Genomic DNA, 20,403 nt, shown 5'->3' with positions numbered 1-20,403 from the left:
GTGCTTGGGACCTTCAAGTCCAGCAAGGAAGGGAGTAATCGGCCTGGCGCCCAGGAACCTTGAGGCCAGTAGGGAGGGGAAGAAGAAATCTGTTCGGTTTGCTTACTTGGTTTGCAGGACCTTCGGGGCCTCATAATGAGGGGGAAGAGAATGAATACGTGACCCACCTGGCCACAGAGAATGGCTGCTTGCCTCATAAAATGGTGCTAGTTATGCTAACCACATTCCCAGGGGTGGGGAGCAGGGGCTACCAGTCACAGAACGCCCTATGAACAGTTGGTTTCAGTGTGAACAATTAGTTTGGTAGAGGATTAAACAACAGAGGGCTGAGTTTTACAATGGAAAGTTGTTGACAATATTGATGATAGTAGGTGCTCCTAGGCTCCTTGTTAATACCAGTGACAGGTCTTAGTAACAAATAAGGATGTTTTATGCTGGAGGAATGACCTACAAGTGGTTGAAAGCCACAGTGTTAACTTCTAGGATGGGAAGAAGTTACTTAGATTAATAAAAAGATGCATTAAGAAGTAATGGAATGCGTAAACCAAAGTCACTTAAGGTTGAATAACAAGATTGTAAAGCAGTATGCTATAGGATGTTTTTTCCAAGGAACTAGTAGAAATTCTCTTTTTTAAATGTTTACATGTTGACCAGATGAAATGCACAAATATCCTGTAAGAAGCACTTTCATATTAATGGGAGGAAGATTGTGAAGCAAAATATTCCTTTAATTTGTCTCTTCTGAGAGAGCATATGTTTGAGTTCTAGAAACGCAATATATAGCGTAACCTCAAGTGGTGTTCACAAAGCTACTTGAAATAGACTGCTACTTTTCACTGTCATCCTTAAGTAGGACATAGGGCCCCTAAATACCCATGGAAATTTAAGTGCAAGGAGCAAAAACTAGGCTCCGATCCAAAGCCGGTGGAAGCTGATTAAGAGACTGCTTTTGGCTACCGGGGGCTCTGGCTTAGGCCACTAGCAAGCTAGAATTGAGTCTCAGGTGTTCAGACAGACTCTTTTGGTTAGTTAAGTCTGTGGGTTTTTCTTTGGATTCATGTTTGAGGTGCTGTCTGTGATTATAGGAGATGTCCCAGTGTGTATACCACCTAAAGTGTTAACATATTTTCACTACTGAGTTCTAGAAATAGTAAGTTGGCAATACTCAACACCTTAACTACACTTAATCATCAGATTATGTATTGTTCTGTTTTTATGGCTTGACACTATACATGGTTAAATCACAGGTATACCTAGAGATGATACACTTATTCTTACAAGATACGCCTACAGCTAGAATACAGTAGAGGCAAGAAAAATATGTTTACTTTGCATGGTTTGCAGTTCTTTGGCTAGTTTTAGTGTGCTTCTCCATTCTTCCCGTCCTGCTAGGCACTTAAACTTTTCAAATAGTGAAACAGAAGAGAGGAATATGTTTTTCAAATAGGAAGTGTCTGTAGAGTTGCAAATACAGGTTAAAGTGAGAGGTGATGGTCTGCCTGCCTAAGATGATTGTTTCGTTTTACTTGTTTGCATGCTTAACTTCTATTTTAGAAATAGAAAATAAAATGTTTACATTTTACCATAATGTTTTTCTGAGTGCAGTTCAAGTTAGTTCTTTAATTTTAATTCCACTTGGCATGTTGCCCCACTTCATTTTACAGCTTGGCCTCAACTTTTTATAGATGTACACATTTACTAGCTATCTGTGTGCTGTGTCTCTACTTTCTTCAGGTTGAGAAGAGTTGTAAAGTCATTTTTGGAGTTGGGTCAAGATTTCATTCCAAATGTTAATAGAAATTTAGAGCTTGTTCTCTCTTCTAGCTGAACTAGATTGCTTATATACTATTCACCAATACATTTTTCCACAGTACAAAAAAGATTCTGAAAACTCTTACCTACCATTCTGTAAAGCATCATGAAAAGTAGGTTTTAGCACTTGAGGGTCAAAATGTTTGCATTGGTTTGGGGGGATAAATTGGAACTTGTTTTAATTAATTTCTTTTTATATTTGACCTTTAGGTTCCAGCAAGATGTGGAGTGACAGTCCGAGACAGCCTAAAGAAAGCTCTGATGATGAGAGGTCTTATTCCAGAATGCTGTGCTGTTTACAGAATACAAGATGGGTATGGTTTGTGTGTGATGGTTTTTGCTCTTAGAATCTCTTCTTGGAGTTACCCAGTATGGCTGATTCTCTCCAACGTTGTGGAAGTTGTTTTCAAAATTCAGAATGATATGATACTTTGCACTAAAACAATTTGCACCTAGAAGACATGTCTAGAAAGAATGGCAAACTCCTAGAAAAAGATTTAATCACTTCACGAACAGGCATAATACAGTGTAATATGAGGTTATAGACTGCTGGCAAAACACTCATTAATCAAACTCATGCTAACCAAACAAGTATTAAATAGAGTTTATTAACTTTTTGGTTTTATTTGACTTAGTTATAGTGCATTCTTAACTGAATATAGAGTTCCTGTGACGGGAAAAAAATTGAGTTTCCAGCCCTAAAAAGTTTGTAGATTATCTTACTGCACAAAATTAGCCATCTCTTTGGAACTCTCATGGAACAGGTACTTTCACAAGCACTTTATTTGATCAGAACGGTATCTGTCACCTTGGAACCAAGGAATCGGCTGCTACTGGAGCTGATTGAAAAAGTCCATTTCTTTCATGCAGTTTGTCCGGGGAAGGTGTGCTTTCCTTGGTACGTGCTGAGCTTAATGTCTTGCCTTTAAAGTTTCCTGCAGTTAGAGGCTCCGTAGCAAACCCCCACAGTGCAACTTTCTACCTGATCTCGCATCTTCAGCAGGAGACCTGCAAGGGCTTGTGCGCTGGTGCTAATGCAAGGCTTATTTACACTTTAGAGAGAAGAAGCCAATCGGCTGGGACACTGACATTTCCTGGCTCACGGGAGAGGAGTTGCATGTGGAAGTCTTGGAGAACGTGCCGCTCACGACACACAATTTTGTATGTACTGGTTTCTATGAAATGTTGAGTAGGGTTAAATCAACTTTGTACTTTCAAATTCAAATTAATAACTTTGAATAATATTTTGTATGTGTGGGATGTGGCGGGGGTTGCGAAAGAAGTTTTTAATCACAATAGCTTAAGTGAATTAGAATTGTAATTGAAATAAGTGATGTTAGAGTACTTGATCATCCTTAAAACTTTCACATTTGGACGGAATACACCCTCTAAAATCTATAAACGTAGGGAGTTTAAATCAGCACTGCATTGCAGAGCTGTAATAATAATCTACTATTTTTGTATTGCTGTATCTATAAAATGTATTCTGGGCCTCCCTGCTGGCTCTGCAGCAGCAATTAACTAATGAACTAAATATTCCCAGAGCGGTGCTGACATCATCAATGATGCTAGTGCACAAATATGTTTTGACCTGATAAAGCACCAAGTAAATGGAAGCTGCTAAACAGAATCCATCTAAACGGTTCCAGCTACATACAAAATCCTGGAAATAATGCTTGTCACATTGAGGAGAAAGATCTTTTATTTAAATCAAACCCCAAAATTCTATTTGCAAGCTGCTTAAACTATTTTACTCAAACAAGCTAGTTTGGCTATGGCTAGTTAGATGAAAGTCTAGTAGGCTTAACATTTTTTTATATCCTTCTGAAATTTTGATTATTACATATAGTAATACAACTAGAATGTGTTTTTATGCCAAGTATTGCTAAATTTGAAAATGAAACTAAATCATTTCCCCCCCCCTATAATATGGGGATAATATATATTCACCCTTTTGCAATTTTACATGTTTCTGAGTTTCAGTAGTCAAAATTACAAATATATATGTAACCATACATAGAAGCCATATGTGTATTTCCAGTCCTGTGAGTGTTGGATAGAAATGTCATTTGGCTCCTGGAAAAATTAGAAGATGAGATAATATTTCAGCAGCTTTTGTTTTTATAGGTTGTATCCAATTAAATTCTGAATGTTTGTCTCTAGCATGATAGTAGTGCACTGTTTTGCTTCAGATTTGTTGTTGTTTTTCTTACTGCTAATGAAGTGAAGCATTAATTGCAATAAATAGTTGAAAGAAAATTTTAATTCATGAAGACTATTTCAAAAAGGAGACAATCTTTTATGTAAATCTGTTTGATATATAAAACTGTAGCTCCAGCATCAAAAAAGAGGCTTGTAAGTGTATTTGAGGGAGGTAAAAGCAAATAGGCTATCTTAGGCTTACAGAAGGACTCTATTAAATTATGATTATTTTTGACAATGTAGGTACGAAAAACATTCTTCACGTTAGCATTCTGCGACTTTTGTCGAAAGCTGCTTTTCCAGGGATTCCGGTGCCAGACATGTGGCTACAAATTTCACCAGCGCTGTAGTACAGAAGTGCCACTGATGTGTGTTAATTATGACCAACTTGAGTAAGTAATCGCAACTGGTTTTGAAGTTGAGCCTTTTGTTGAGCTTACAGCTGTCAGTGATTTCTTACGTTAAATCTGTAATTCAGGAAGTCAGAGGAGGTGCCTGAAAAAAATACAGGAGTTCAGCTGTTCTTGTGAGACTGCATAATTCGTATTCTCTCTGTGCTAGCTCGGACAACCAGTTCATATTTTTTTTGCTAGACTATGAAATGCTTTCTTTGAAGCATGAATGGGGTGGCTGAGCACTTGACTGTATCAGACAGACTTCTCATTGTTCACAGTTGTTATTCTTAATCAAAACTGGTTCTTTATTATGTGATGGCTGGGGCCCTTAAATGGTTAGATGTGGGTTTAGATGCAGGTTTATTCTCTTCAACCTGAAAAAAATGTTAAGAGACACTAGTTTAATATGGTAAAATTGCAGTTGGTTTTACAGTGAGTGAAAATAAATCCGTTAGTGAGTTTGATGCCTAGGTAAGAAACGTAAAAAAGAATGTCCCAAACAGTCATGTGTTCTTGAATTTAATTATTGATCTATTTGTGTAAGTCTTTCATGTAGGTTAAGGATCTGGTGTAAACTGGCTCTGTGTTCTATTTGATTGGTTTCAGCAGAGGCTATTAAGTCCCTTAAATAGACTTTCATATAAGGAATCATTTAAAATGCTAGTTTTTCTTCCAAGAATAAATTTAATTTCTGCTTATGTTGGTATTTGTAACTGTTCCCTTGGGCACCTCTAGAGTTTGTGCTCAGGGCTTACGGATAACGTAGTTCTATCCATTTGGCTTTTGGCATTGCATCAGTGCAAACATTAAAATAAGTTCGTGTACTCAACGTATAGGTATAAGTTGTGCATTCTTGAGGAACCAGATGTTTGCAATTTCAACTAAAAGATTAAAAAATTACTTTCTGCAAAGGTATGTTTAAGGCATGATCTTTTGATCCTTTGTCAAGTAAATAATATTTTTAACAAATCTTGCAGATTAATGTGTTAGTGTAGTCTTTATTTTAAAATTTAGAATTTGGTCAATGCGGGTTTGGTTTTGGGTTGGGTTTTTTTGATTTTTGGGTTTTTTTGTTGTTGGGGTTTTTTGGTTGGTTTTTTGGTTTGGTTTTGGGGTTTTTTTTTGTTTTGGGGTTTTTTTTTTCCCAATCTTTGGGTGTTATATTGTGAAGCTTCTGGGTTTTGCACAAGTTAGGTTGTTTTTGTTTTGTTCTTGCCTCACAGTTTGCTGTTTGTCTCCAAGTTCTTTGAACATCACCCCATACAGCAGGAGGAGGCCTCCTTAGGAGAGACCACCCCAGCATCTGGATCGTACCCCCCAGTGCCCCCCTCAGATTCTGTTGGGTATGACCTTATTCCTGCTGTTTAATAGCATAATATTTCAGTACTGTATACTTAGAAACACTCAAAATACTGCTTTGCAACTCTCTCTACATTTTTGTATTCTGGCTTGTCATGCAAATATATCCACCTATGCTTAACTTTAAAGAAGTGAATGTTTTCATTCACATGAAATATATTAGTAATGAACCTAAGTTAAACGTGTGCATAAGTGTCTGTAGAATTGGGGCCTGACCTGTTAAACTGATTTCTTCTGCATGGTAGCTTAGACCTGGTCTAAACTGGAAAGATTTTGTACCTAAAATTAATACGAACCAAAACTATATCCTCACAAATTCTTTTAGTTTGTGTTATCAAACTACAATTTATTTGCCTTGAAGTGACATACCCGTTTCAGAATAAGCCACTCCACTATAACATTGGTGTGAACAGATGCCAATTCCAGGCTCATAATACTGCTTTAGTAGTTTTTCCACGTACACATTGCTTTAGTATCCTCCAGATCAGCTGTCTTCCTCCTGTTTAGATGTTGGGATATATCAATAGCATCTGTTTGCTGCAGATCCAGGTTTTGTAAAATTAGACTTCTAAAACTGACCACAGCCTTCATCCCCTGTATTTCCAACAAAGATTCTGGACCCTCTCTCTGTGAAGAGATAAGTGATCATATTTAGATTATGTTCCCAGTAGCTAAGAGAGCACTGACACCACCCAGCACTAGATAGTTGAACAAATCTCCAGGAAAGAGTAAATCGAGGATGTGTATCAAAGTCAAGAAACCTGATGCAGATTTATTAAAAACACCAAATATAAAAGCCTTCAGAAAAACATTCCTAGGACACGTGTGCTGCACGGAGACGAACTGAATTTGGCAGAGAGGCTCTCTTGGAGTGGTGAGCATTGTGCCCCAACTAAAGCAGAAACACAGCTGGAAGCTACGCAGGCACCTATGGACTCTAACTAGAAGAGAAATTCCCTGGACAGCCAAGACTATTTTATGAAAGATCAAATATGATGCCTCCCAGGAAAATAGTTTGACAGTCCTGCAGAGGGAACCTCATTTGGTAAGTACAAAGAGAGATGATGTTCTTATTTGTACTATATTGTGCAGTTTCAAGTAAATTTGGAAGTGCCTCTTCCAGGTAGTGGATATTGCCTTTATATCCCATGGATGTTAGTACAGCAGGTTGTGGACAAGGCTGCTGCTGTGGTTCTCTAAGCTAAGCAGGCTCTGCCTTTCTTATGGTACAGTTGAAATTATAACCAGGCTAGAACTATTAATCTGTGAAGAAGCTTGTTCATACGAACTGTGTTAAATGCCTGTGGATGCCAAAGGCACTATATAGCCCCAATCCTAATACTGGTATATGCTAAATTTTCCTACTTTTCAATTGCCTCTGCCTCAGATTCGTGCTTTCTTAACAGTTTATGAGGATACAACAGGATTGATTATCTTAATTGATACATGCACTACTTCAGGCAGTCTTAGTTTTGTGAAGTAAAAACTGAAAGGAAAAACTGAGACCAAAGCTGGTTAATGCCTTAAGGGTTTTAACTTCACATATATAAAAATGTTAACATTTAAATATATTTGCCAGTTGAGGTTAAGGAGCTTTTCCCAGGTGTTGCATCTGTAAATGTTTGTGGTTGCAGGAGCTGTAAAAGGTTTCTAGCTTTCTACTTTTTTCTTTTTTTGCCTTGCTGTACACTTCATTGTTAACTCCCCCCCCCCCCAAAGAAAAGGCATACATCATGCCTTCAAAATTCTGTTTATTTTTGAAATGGTTTGTGATTATCAGCTAGTGTTCATAAGTAGTATGCATGTTACAAAGTCATGCAATTTTCCCCAAGCGTCTGTGTTTGTAGTATTTCCTTTCCAGAAGCAGCTCAGATGCTATTGTATGAGCATATAGCACTGTCCATACCTTTCTCCAGTTATCCTTTTGCCTTTCTTTAATACTACTTCTCTTCTTTTTAAAGACATAACTGTGGAAATACTAAGTTTTCTGAAATTTTTCTTAGAGTAAAAAAAAATGCGGGCCTTTCTATAAAAACATATACTTACCCACGGTTTTGTTAAAGGGTACTGCTACAGTATGGGACAACAGTTCAACTGGAATTAAAAAAAAAAAAAAGTCTGACATTTGAGATTATCTTGTCCGGGAAGAGAGTAAGGGATTGAAATTTGAGAGTTGGGCAATGGGATTGAAAATATGAGGAACTAGCGCTTTATTAAGACTTACTAGTTTAATAATTGTTCCTTTGATTTCTCTGTTCTCCTAGCATCTTGCATGGCACAGCCCACAGAGGAAGGGATGTTACTAATCTTTTGGTAAACCTGAGGAAAGAGAAGGCAAACATCCTTCTTCATCTTCAGCCTTGTGAAGGGATTCCAGCAGCAGGCAAAGTCCCCAAAGAAAGGAAGAGTTTGTGTTGCGAGACAAGCTCAAGAGCAAAGGCGTGTGTGACGTGCTGAGAAATTGTCAAGGGATCAAATGGAGAAGTTGGAAAGAGAAAGGGACATAAAGGAAAAGACCATTGGACACAATGCAAAAGCTGCTAAACATGCTGGAGAACTTTGTTTCACTTTGCTCATGTGTAACATCCTAAAGCAATCCAGTCCTGTAGCCTTTCGTTCTTCCAACTGTAAGCCATAGGCAGTCCCTCCAGACATTCCACCCCAAGATAAGGGAGCACATATGGTCCCACTTGCACATTTCTGAACCCCTTCTAAAAATGTGTCCAGCCTCCACATTAGGGCTTTTGTCACATTTTAGTTCTTTCAGTTTGCAGTATCCTCTTGTGCCAAAATAGTCATTTTAGTTATAATCTGCACTTAACTGGAAAGAATTATTAGAAGTGTAGGTCTCCCTAACAATAGCCATTTGTAATAAAATTGAAGTACGCAAACTGTATATAATACATTGTATTCATTTCATTCATTGCACTATCATAAAGTTTCTTCTGTATCTTTGCTCATGAAATATGAGCACAGAATTTCTGTGAACCCAGTTCCCTGAATCTTAGATATATGAAAAGGGGAGAGATTAGCTATTCATAATATTCCAAAGTTGTCTTTTTCAACTTCCATCTATTTTCTCAGATGTTGCGATGTTGGGCAAAACTCATCAAACTAATGAGGTAGATATTATGGCAGGGTAAGTAACCTGTGGAGTGGGTGGTAAGGGGGTACATGGTCAGACTTTGAACAGCACAGAGGCAGGTTGGACTCAATAGAAACTGAAAGGGTCTGCTTTGCTTGAGGCAGAACACTGCTAGTAAGCAGGTTGGCAACATCTTGGCTCTTTGAAAAACAACATTTCTCAACATTCTTAATCTTCTAAATTTGAGGAAGAAAGGGGGACTGTCTGGTGTACCATTCTTGGAAGCTTGCCAGTCCCTGCCTTAGAGCAGGCTCCAGCCTTGTGATTAAACACCTCTGCTTTCCTTTCTGACTTCCAAATGTTCACTGATCATTCTGCCTCAGCTGAAGATATTTAAATGTCTTGAAAAGCTTCTGAAAATCCAGGGAAACAAAGACACAGTCTTACAATATTGTATTTAGTACTACAACACCATTTAGATCCCCATGTGTTTAAGTGGGCAAAAGCTTTGTGTTTTATTGCATTAAAAAATGATGAACTTTTCCCCCTAAAAATTCTGGCACCAGACCTTTTCCAGACCACTCCATGTAAATACTAGCAAACTTCCTACAATATGCAACTTGATATGCATTCTTGCTGAGCGAAAAAGGCCTGGTATCAGAATCTTTAGAAAAATCATCTTTAGTCCATATAACAGGTGGGGGAAACCTCTTCCTCCCCAGAACTTTATTTGCAAAAATGTGCTAGTGAACTGAAACCTGGTTTGGAGAGCTAACAACAGCTGCGTGTGTTCTCTTGATAGCCCCTGGTACATGAAGCTATCAGAAATTTTAGGAAAGCGTTGCTAAGCTTTGATCTGGGCCCAAAGGCCAGTATAAATGCATGCCGTTGTGATAATCCTGGCAGTTGTTTTTCACCTACAAGCCACCACAGATGAAAACAAGTTATCATGGTATAGAAAAATGCACCAATCCATATGAAGTTATGACTGTTACAGATCTGTCCCATGACGCTTTTAGACTGACTTCACAGGATGCTGTTGTAGTTACAAACTTGTACTGCTATTCTTTTCTCCAAATCAACATTTGATTTGGGGTTATTGACTATTTCCAGGCTGCAGAGATGGGGAAAGAAAAATTATTTTGTTTTCTGGCAACATCTATGGAGTACCACAATAATTAAATTAGAACATGTTTGGTCTCCAAAATTTACAGTTTACCTGCTTGCTAGCATAGCTGAAATATCATTGTATCCCAGATCCTTAGCAGTCCTTAGAAACGGCTTGAAAATAGAAGTGCACTGTGTTCTTCATTAACAGCAGTAACAAAAAGCAAAGCTAATTGTACTCTGTTGTAACCCCCCCCAAAAAAAGCCTTGGTACACATTTTAGCTTGCAATAGGTTTGGCTTGGGTATGAGTATGCAGTCTACCAGGTGGATAGTGTGTGCTACAGAGTCCTGTGGCTAAATTGAGATGCACTTGTTCAGGCTGGGAGGAAGAGAAGAAAAATCTCAGTCCAGGAGAGATGATGTCATTTTAAAAGGGAAGTGTCACAAACCCTATGACTGAAGCTAGGTGAATGTGAATTTTCAGTTTAAGTATTTACCTAACTACGGCAAAATAAAAATCCAAGCAAAAATCTTAAAGCCCAAACAAACCTCTTTTAAGAAAAATCTTTCCTGAGTAGACCAGCTCTTAAATATATGAAACATTACATTAGTGACTTAAAGGAAATTGAGGAAAATCTGTATTAAAATTTGCTTTTGTATTTGTAAAGTGAACTAACTTGTATTATTGCAAGTTCTAAGATCCGGTGGAGGTACTGTATATGATTTTATAAAATTGTTTGTTTATATATAACGTAGCACGTGTGGGCACTTTTCTGAGTTACCTTCCTCTTTCCCATGGACCCAGTTTTGTAGAATAGTAAATCTGTGGACAGTTGGCACTTGCTGTGATTAACAAAGGGTAAAAATCTACATTTGTCTGCAATTACTCTTGTCTCCTGACAAAACCTCTTTCTGTTTTGTCTTGATAAAAAGGGAGGGAACAATGTGCTTATCCCAAATACATGGTCCAAGGAAAAAGCATGTTCTGTCATACTGCCAGAGAAGGTTATAACATATTAAATTGAGATTTGACAACTCTATCAGCTTGTTGCCTGGGAAGCTGAGAATAGTTTATTAAAGGAATGCCCACATCTAAGAGGCTGGAAGAAAGCGTGCAAGACGAGGTGGTATAACCTCTCTAATATGTCAGAATATTGACCTTCTTATTTGTAGAAGGTCTCCTCTAGCTAGCAGGTTGGCCCCAGCCTGCTATACATGTATGCCATAGTAAACAGTTCTTACCTCTTGATTTTGGGGTTGGTTTTTTTTTTTTTTTTGGTCAGTATGTTTGCTGGCTCTATGTTTGCATAGCCTACAGAACTAGTTTTGTAACTCGCCTGGAATAGACAGCGTCACCCTTTTCCAAATGATAATGGCTGGTCCTTTTTGCTCCAGTGTCCCTTCTACCCTCCTGGAGTAATTAAAATTTAGGAATACTATAAGAACAGGCTTTTGGTAGCTAAGAGGATTGCTCTATTCTTTGTGGTGATGTGTTTTCTGTAGATCAAGATCTTGATGCAGTTCAAGATACAGTTTTTGCTGCACAGAGGCAGAAGCTGGTGGTAATCTCTTCTGAACTTGTGATCTCGGTAGACCATCTTGGCTAGCAAACAACTTGTGTCTTTCTCTTTACTAGTTACCTTTTTCAAGCAAAATTCCCATTTAGCAAAAATAACCTACCTTTTTATAAGTGTCCCAAGGACACCCATTAATGAAATCCTGATTGTATAGATGGAACATACAGCTAACTGCTGATGAGATTCCCATCTCTGGATTCTTTGGTGTCTAAAGCCCAGAGATCCTCTCAATAATAGTTTAGAGACTCCAAAAAAGAGAGTTCTTTATCAGCCTGTCATTGTTTTCTAAAGATCTGAACTTCCCCCAGTTAGAATTTAATGAGTAGAAAAAGCTATTCAAATTGTTTTCAAACATGGTATGACATAGCGTGCTGTCTGTGCTAGCAACACGATGGGCATGATGACCTGTGACCAGAAATACAGAAGTATTTGCAGATTCCCTTAGCAGATGACTGTATATGACTCAAAGAAGGATGTAATTGAAATTATATTTCTGCAATTTGGTTTTCTCTTCTTTGGCTTACTCATGATCACGGAAAATTTGATTGCCTCTGTTCTTGTCATGTGGCAGAGCTCAAATTCTGTCTCACAGTTACTCCTAGTGCAATGATCTTATGTTTGTTGTTACACATTTCCCTTAATTTCATAATTACTGAGAACTCTCAGGAAGTTTGAGCAGGAGTTAGCTATCCCAACAATGACAGTACTGGCCTGGCTGAGACACTTTTTAGGCCTTTCTTCTGAAATCTTTCTGTGCAGCATCTGACATGCTTGCCTTAACATGAAAATACAGTGCCTTAGAATGTCAACCAAGTCCTGCACTTGTATCTGTGCAGTGTCCCATCTCCTGATGGGGGTTCTAGTTGCATGATTTCCTTACAAAAATGTTCAGGAGTTCAAAACTTCCTCATCTACAATAGGAAAAAAAATTTACCCGAAGTCACTTGTTAGCAATGAATGAAAACTTTAGCTTATGTATATGTACATCAACTGCATTTTAAAAATGTTTCTGAAATTCTGAGCATCTTCTGAAATGCTGGGCTGTTCAAGGCCCTTTCTCAGAGATTTATCTATTGGCAGTTTCAGTTCATTGCTTCCTAGTATCTTCCCAATATTTATATTTTGTCATGTGACAATAGGTAACTATTTTTTAAAAAGTTCGGCAGAGTTAAACCCTGTACCTATTCTTCCCCTGCCCCGCTTCCCAAACATAATCTAAGTATTTTTTTACAAGACTTACTAGACTGTTATTTGAATGAATTTGCAAGCACTCTTGCCATTCTCAATCGTGAGACTTGGCCAGGAAGGAAAAGATGACAGGTACTTAGGATACAGATAGCACTGAGTTCTGGGATCAGTGCCAAACTGTATAAACTCTTCAATGAAAGGTAGGGTAATAGTCTTTCAAGCAGACCCGTTGCTGAAAAAATGTCAAGAGATCCTGTTGAAATGCTGGTTGCCCCTAAAGATCTTTGGAGAGGCCAAGGAGCGTTCGCTTACAGGAGGCGGCACTAGGACCTATTGCTGCTATATGCTGCTGTATGGTTTATTTCTGAAGCTTCTCCCTGTGGGCATTGCCTTTGTGGGCATGGTAACTAACCCATGAGTAACTGAATGGCTGGAGGACTCCACTCCTCTCTTAGGAGTTGTGTTTTCTGTAAGTTCTAAAAACCTTGTTGTCGGATACCATGTATGTTTTAACAAAGTTTTCTTTGACAAAGGTGGCAAATGTTTCTCATTGACCTTTTGTCTTATATCCATTAAATTGAATCATTAGACTTAACAGTGACTGACCTTGACTTGAGTAAGAGATAAATGCCCATTTATTGTACTTTAACAAAATAAATGGATAATCAAATAAGTGACATTCTGCCTTCTTACAAATGAAAAAGCAAGTATTTAGATGTTTTCTCTTTTAAATATATGATTCGTGATACCATAAATTAAAGACTTTATCTACATTTATGACTGGCAGCATTTGTATTCCTTCGGAAAACTTGTCTGTATAGTCTGAATGCTTATCTTTCGAGTCAAATCTATTGCATTGCCTAACTGTAGCACTGTAAATAACATTTGAAATGTTGCACTATTCAAAGTTATTTCTTAAAGGTTGAGGTTAAGAGGCGATATGTTTATTTTTAGTATCAATAATGCATATTACATTGGCCATAATATTAATGAATTGAGTGTCTAGTATGTAATTTTCAGTCTTTCGTCATTGAACAATAATCCCATCCATACAACTGGGTTTGTGATATCTTCTGACTGTAATGTTGATGTGAGATGTTAAGCATTTTTAGTTCTCAGTGAGTTGCCATTAAAAAGCGTATTGCATTAACTCTGAAGTGAGGAAACTGCAGAGTATCTTGCTATCTGCATGTTGGGCTACGTGAATTTTTCAGATCAGGATTTATTATTACTAGTTTGGTATTGTATGTTAGGGGGTTTTGTTTTGTTTTAACTCAGAACACTTCACAGCCATGTAATTAGGTAGTTTGTGCAGCAGAGAGTTGTTGCAATTGATCATAGGGGAGCAGAAATAGTTTATTATAAATTGTTTTTATGCAGGCCTTTAGATCAGTTTTTTTAATGTATGTATTATTATAGTTGAAAAGGACTTACCACACCCACTACGCAGTATTTGAAGCCATTTGTAGACCTAAATCCTCTTTTTCCTTGACTTTGTTTCTCAGACCACCAATTCTCCCTAGTCCTTCTCCTTCAAAATCCATTCCAATCCCACAGCCCCTCCGACCAGCAGATGAAGACCATCGGAATCAATTTGGGCAACGCGACCGATCCTCTTCAGCTCCCAATGTTCACATCAATACAATCGAGCCAGTCAATATTGATGTAAGTATTAATGTTTGGATCAGGAATAGTAGATTTGATGTTTCCCTTATGAATATCAGTGCGTTAAATTTATCATGTGTACACACAAGTGCCATGTTTCTAAGCTAATCCTTGGTGGTCTGTCAGAATCTTCATAGACCCCACGTAAGACACTTTTGCTATTGAGAGCTGCAAGAATGCAAATAACCCGTTCTCCAAAAGCAGAAACTGCCTTTTGACAGTCCTGTCCTTTCATTTTCAAAGAAACATTCTATCACAAACCGCTGGGTTTTTTTTTTTGTCATTAGTCCCAATGCTTGTGCTGCTGGCTGTACCACAGCGTTAAGAATATGAAAGCCAGTAACCACTCTTGCAAACCATTATATGCGTTAAGCATATTTCTCTATATGCAAGATAGGGATTTTTAGTTTTTGTGATTCAAGTAATATTTCTGGCATTGAAGAAAATTAAATTAATGCAGTAGGCTGAGTTCAGATTTACTGAATGTTCCTTAGGATTTCAAGAGCCCAGTATATATTGTTCTGAGCATTCTTTTGGAGTGTTCAGAAACTGCTACACTTAACTTGTTTTCCACATGTTTGAAATTTCATGATGCTGAATTGTAAGTAATAATAATGGTTGATATTAGATATAAAGCCAGCTAGGACCTTTCAAAATGTTGGTCACAACCTCTTTGTGATTTTGCTAACGTACACAGCTTGTATTTTACCCTTATGTCTACTCTCTAGAAATTAGTCATGTGTCAGGTGAGCAGTCTTGAAGTTTGCCTGGACACTGAGGCACAAAATCTGTTTTGCATGTGAGCTGAGTGAAAGGTGAAACGTTAGTTGAATATTAAGAGTGTGGCCGTGTAGACATTTGCATATGGTACATGGCAGTGGCGCAGCTGAGAGGCAGGACCAGTGCTTTTGGCAGCAGTGCAGGTGTATAAAGGAATAAAATAATTGCGTAAACAAAAAAAACAGCTTGATGATGAAACGCTAGAATTTTCTAATTTTCTTCTGTTCCTTCGTGAAAATCCTTAGTGTAGTTTGCTTTTAGTCTAGATATTTTGTAAAAGATACTTTCATTTCACAGTGGATTGCAAGTGAAGGAAACCTTTTGCAGTTAGTCATTTCTGAGAAGAACAGAGTGCGCCTCGCTATGCAAATGAGGTGCTTTGTTACAAGAAAAAATGAAGCAGAACTCATTTGACAGATATACCTCAGTACAGGAAATTGGTGTCCCAGCTTCTGATATGACAGTTCAAATAATTTGTGCCACAAACACTAGCTAGAATGTTTGGTTCGATATTTCTTTATGCATTTTGGCCAACTGAGTGTTTAAATCAATATTTTCATGTCAGCATCTATTTTGGGTGGTGTACATTTCACTTTACTACTGAGAGATGCTGTTTTAAAGCAACTAATTTTGAGAAGTTTAGTAGTTGTTGTAAATAGTTCTTTGGAGTCACTGCTATTACTAAGCCAGGGTAGGAAACAACTTTTATTTCATGGACAGCATATGAGGTTATAGATTCTCAATTTGATCAATCTCAATTGATTCTGGAATGTAAATGATAATACCTAAATTAAACACTTTTTTTTATTATTATTTATAGGACTTGATTAGAGACCAGGGTTTACGAGGAGAGGGAGGTAAGTAGTGTTTAAACTAGCTACTGTGCTATATTTAATTACACAACCACTCTGTCCCTTCCCTTTGTTCTACTTCCTTCTACAAAACACAGGCACAAAGGAAAATATGACTAGAACAAAAAATGAATTTGCATTTGCTTGTCCATGAACTTAATATTTGTCTGACAAAGGTTTGAGTCATTTGCCAGTCATTCTGGGAGTGGGGGAGACGGAAGGAGAAAAAGTTTTGAAGTGGTATCTAGTTTTTTAGTTTTAAAATAAATTATCTTGCACCATCACTTTTTTGTTCGCGCACACACACACACACACACACACACACTCTCTCATTCACTCACATGGCTGCACACAGATATGCTATAACTTCCCAACTCCCTGTCAAAGATTTTTATGCCTGTTGTTACCTTTCCACCCATGGAAACAACGGGGGTTTTCATTGAAAAACCATCAACGTGGTAGATGGACCTTCCATATGAACTGCTGCATCCTAAAGCAGCATGAAATACTCCGGTTCTTCTCCCCCTCTACCCCTGCTGAAGATGCTGCTTTGCTGTACTGCATGCCTGTGCTACTCTTGGAACCAGGTTGTTAGGACCTTACGCTAAAGCCAGGTCTTTTTATGTTCCCTTCAGTAATACACAGCCCTAATTCACAGTTAAGTCAGAACTAGTGCCAGAAGACTTATTTTTTCATCACGTTATGCACGGGCCTGTTAAGTCACTTCTCCCACTAGCTGTCAAGGTCCTGAGAGAGCTTCTTATGTGCTATTTACTCCTATGAATATAATAATAATAATATAGAAATAATAGAAATAAAGAAATAGGAAGTAGGGTAGGTATATGACAGTTTTTCCGACTTCAAATCATTAACACAGTCGTCTCCTACTAATTATAACTTGCTTCAGCCATAAGTAAAGTCTGAATTACCTTAGTGCACTCTATCCTGATTTCTAAGGTTTTGTGCTGTGGGCTATCACTGACTTTGTTTCTCCTATCCAAATCTGGTAGTTGGTAGGATGGTACCTACCTACTGCGTTGTGTTTGATGGAGCTGTTTTTTCTTATGCCAGCAATAGAACACTTTTTTAAAAAGAAATTTCCTTTAATTCTGAAAGCCTACTAATTTAAAGTTGCCAGTTTTAGCTATTTTTGTATGTGTTGATAGGTGTGGCTCTCCACAGTTTTGCCCATTTTGTCCAGCATTTAAATGTTGTGCTATCATGTTGGTTTTAACTTTTGATCATAAACTGTCTGCTTGGCATCTGAGAACAATTGGCTATTCCCAGTCCTGAAACAGTGTTATTAGTAATTTACTTTTTTTTTTTCCCCTTCAAAGTACAGAAGCAATCTATGAATAGGAGTCAAAGCATCCTAGTTATTTCCCATGACTTCTTTCATTTCTTCTATGTGTCTGTCTTTCTGTCTCTGCCTGCCCGTCTCTTTCTCTCTAACAGCCCCTTTGAACCAGCTGATGCGCTGTCTTCGGAAATACCAATCCCGGACTCCCAGTCCCCTCCTTCATTCTGTCCCCAGTGAAATAGTGTTTGATTTTGAGCCTGGCCCAGTGTTCAGAGGTAGTTGGGCTCTTCTTTCTTGTTTTCACCCAAACAAAATAAGTAAAACCACAGATGCTGTTTGTGCCTCACCCTCACACCGTGTGTATGTAAGTGTGTGAGTTTATCAAAACACCTCTGTTTTTTGCTTGGCCTGGCTGGAATGCTTTGAATGTGCTTTTCACACATACTCACTTTCACCTTTACACGCTTGAAAATGACTATAAATAAAGCCTGACTTAAATCTTCAAAAGCAAGGAATTTCATGGTTGAGGTTTTTATGGGGACCTTAACATATTTTTTCTAAACAAAGGTCCTTGGAATGCATTGCAGTGATTTTAAAGACAAAGTGACGTCCTTAACTCAGAATTTCCTTGACTGTTCAGTTTAAGTCAGTTCAGTGCTTTAACAGTTTTCTATATTTAATATTCTTTGTTTCGAAAAGTAATCTAGGAAATCAAATGTGAATTACAAACATTTCCATTGATATCTTGTTAGGTCTCAAGCTTTTCAAGTAATGTGTCATGTCAACTTTCAACAAATACTTCATTTTGAAAATGTGCTATTGATACCACATTGGGGCCCTAAATGGTTTAGACCATGTAGTTTTCATTTAGTTAGTAAATTTCCAGTGAAACAGTATTTGTTTGTGTCCTGTACTGTGTAAAATAAGACTGTTCCATTTCCACATCATTGACTCTGGGGGTTATTCAGGCCTAAAGCTGTCAATGGATCTGTTGTATTGCACAAAATCCAAAAAAACTCTGTGGGATTTCATATGCTGGAGAAACCAACTATTGAGTAATAGCATGAAATGTAGATATTTGTGTCTATACATATACATGTTGAAATGGGTAGTTCAGTGCATGTAGTGTGGTTTTCAAATGCTACCATCTTGGCTGTTTCAAAGACTTTTGTTTCAGAATATGTCAAGAGCAGTTCACCTTATGAACTTGTAAAGTTCTTCCAGAAGTCTTTTTAAGAAGACAGGTGTTCCCAACAAGCAAACTGGCTACAGAATGGAATACGTTACGTACAGCTTCAGAGTCCAAGCTAATGACTTAAGTCCAACATTATCTGAAGTATTCTACTCTAATAACTTGGAAAACAGGCCATCTGGTATTATTATGAACAGATTAACTATAATGTTCTACCATGTGCTGTAAGCATTTTTGGTGAAGGGTGAATATTGTGCTAGTGTTTCTATATCGTGGTATTAAAATTTAAGTAGGAGACTTCAGTTACCTCTAAAGAAAACGCATCCTAGTAGAGCTTTGCTCTTCTAGAGAAAGTCTGTAACCCAGTAAACTTCTGGAAAATTGCTCGTGTTGTGGGAACATCATACATTTAATTCCATATATGTGTGATTTCAGACCAATAATATAATAAATATATGACAGTATAGTGACTGTAACATGAATATGACCGAAAGTCCATCCTTCAGGTCACTGGCTTCTGGCTGCTTGTAAATGTAGGTAGGATCCCAAATATGCATCATTATTGTTGCTTTAGCATGTGGGACAAAGTTTATGGATGCTGTGTCCCATTTTTGATGTGTTGGTATGTCATTATTTTGTGCTTCCACTTCTAAATGTATGGATTTTAGCTCAATGAGGACAGGCAGTGATGGATATATATAGTCTGATAAATTAGCACGCACTGAGTGACTGAACTCCAGCAACAGTTTTAAAAGACACAAAGTCAATTTTTGAACTCAAGTTGGCATTAGGAGACACTTTTTTGGTAAGAAGGGGGCTTCTGAAGGAATATGAGGACAAGTATTGTCTTCTACCACTTCCCAGAGCACTGATGGGACAGAAAATGTTGGAATGTTGGAGGTCTGGTACAATGACATACATTGTTCAGCAGAGTAGCATGAATTTAATTAACAGTTGACCCTATTTTATGTCCTTTGCATTGGGAGGGTCAGCATAACCTTGTTACGAATAATTATGGTGTATTTTAAAAAGCAGTGTCTAGTTGAAGTGCTCTATTTGTAAAGAGCCATTGGGGCTCTGAAACACAGCTCTGTTAGTGACATTTTCCTGCATAGATTTGTTTAGATAACATATAGGCTACAGATATACTGTTCTTTTTGTATTTAATAGATTATGCTTCAAATAGCTAACAGAATTACAGAATCACAGAATCATATTTTTGTTCTTTTTTAATCCTTTCTACAGTCTAATATTTACATTTAAATAAGAGCTCTCTGCTAACAGATAGCTTTAAAACAGCCAAATGGTTTTCAGGTGGCACTTGGAGACTCAACTAGAAAACATTTCAGTTTTTTGCATTTAGTCTATTTTGATTCCAAAGTACAGTATTTCAGCTATTTGTTGGGTCCCTAAAAGGTTAGCTACAAGAAATCTGAGAGCTGCTAACTAAAATGATACTACTTGTTCTTCTCAAAGAAACTGGTGGAATTCATGAACAAGAGACTGGGGACTATCTGGTATACAGGGATGTTTGCTATAGACTTGTCTCTACCTGAAATCTGAGACTTGAGCACTAATCTAATATTAGGACAATATTCCTAGTATAAGTTTGTTCCCTCTTAACATTTACATTGATGTTTGGAGATACTGCATCTTAAACACAATTCGTGCACCTAATATCAATACATTCTTATAAGCTGGCTTCTTATAGATAAAATTATCCTTTTTCTGAAATTTAGGTTCAACTGCAGGTTTGTCTGCAACACCTCCTGCCTCTTTGCCTGGGTCACTCACCAATGTGAAAGCATTACAGAAATCGCCAGGACCCCAACGGGAAAGGAAGTCATCCTCATCCTCAGAAGACAGAAATAGAATGGTAAGGGAAAGA

General features: G+C 37.7%; 1 protein-coding gene across 2 annotated transcripts in view; it reads left to right on the top strand.

The window, feature by feature from the left end:
* The window catches only part of BRAF (B-Raf proto-oncogene, serine/threonine kinase), an 81,631-nt gene that overhangs the window by 41,899 nt on the left and 19,329 nt on the right, over nt 1–20,403 (top strand). For both annotated transcript variants that reach the window (XM_075503358.1, XM_075503366.1), the window contains exons 4-10: nt 2,023–2,126; nt 2,871–2,973; nt 4,258–4,406; nt 5,633–5,752; nt 14,233–14,392; nt 15,993–16,029; nt 20,255–20,391. In XM_075503358.1, coding sequence (XP_075359473.1) covers nt 2,023–2,126; nt 2,871–2,973; nt 4,258–4,406; nt 5,633–5,752; nt 14,233–14,392; nt 15,993–16,029; nt 20,255–20,391 — 810 coding nt within the window. The remainder of the gene's footprint in view (nt 1–2,022; nt 2,127–2,870; nt 2,974–4,257; nt 4,407–5,632; nt 5,753–14,232; nt 14,393–15,992; nt 16,030–20,254; nt 20,392–20,403) is intronic.

Source organism: Mycteria americana, chromosome 1 (assembly GCF_035582795.1).
Source record: "Mycteria americana isolate JAX WOST 10 ecotype Jacksonville Zoo and Gardens chromosome 1, USCA_MyAme_1.0, whole genome shotgun sequence".
Taxonomy (NCBI): Eukaryota; Metazoa; Chordata; class Aves; order Ciconiiformes; family Ciconiidae; genus Mycteria; species Mycteria americana.
The sequence above is the reverse complement of the archived record's forward strand: the minus strand, read 5'-3'. Positions and strand labels throughout refer to the sequence as shown.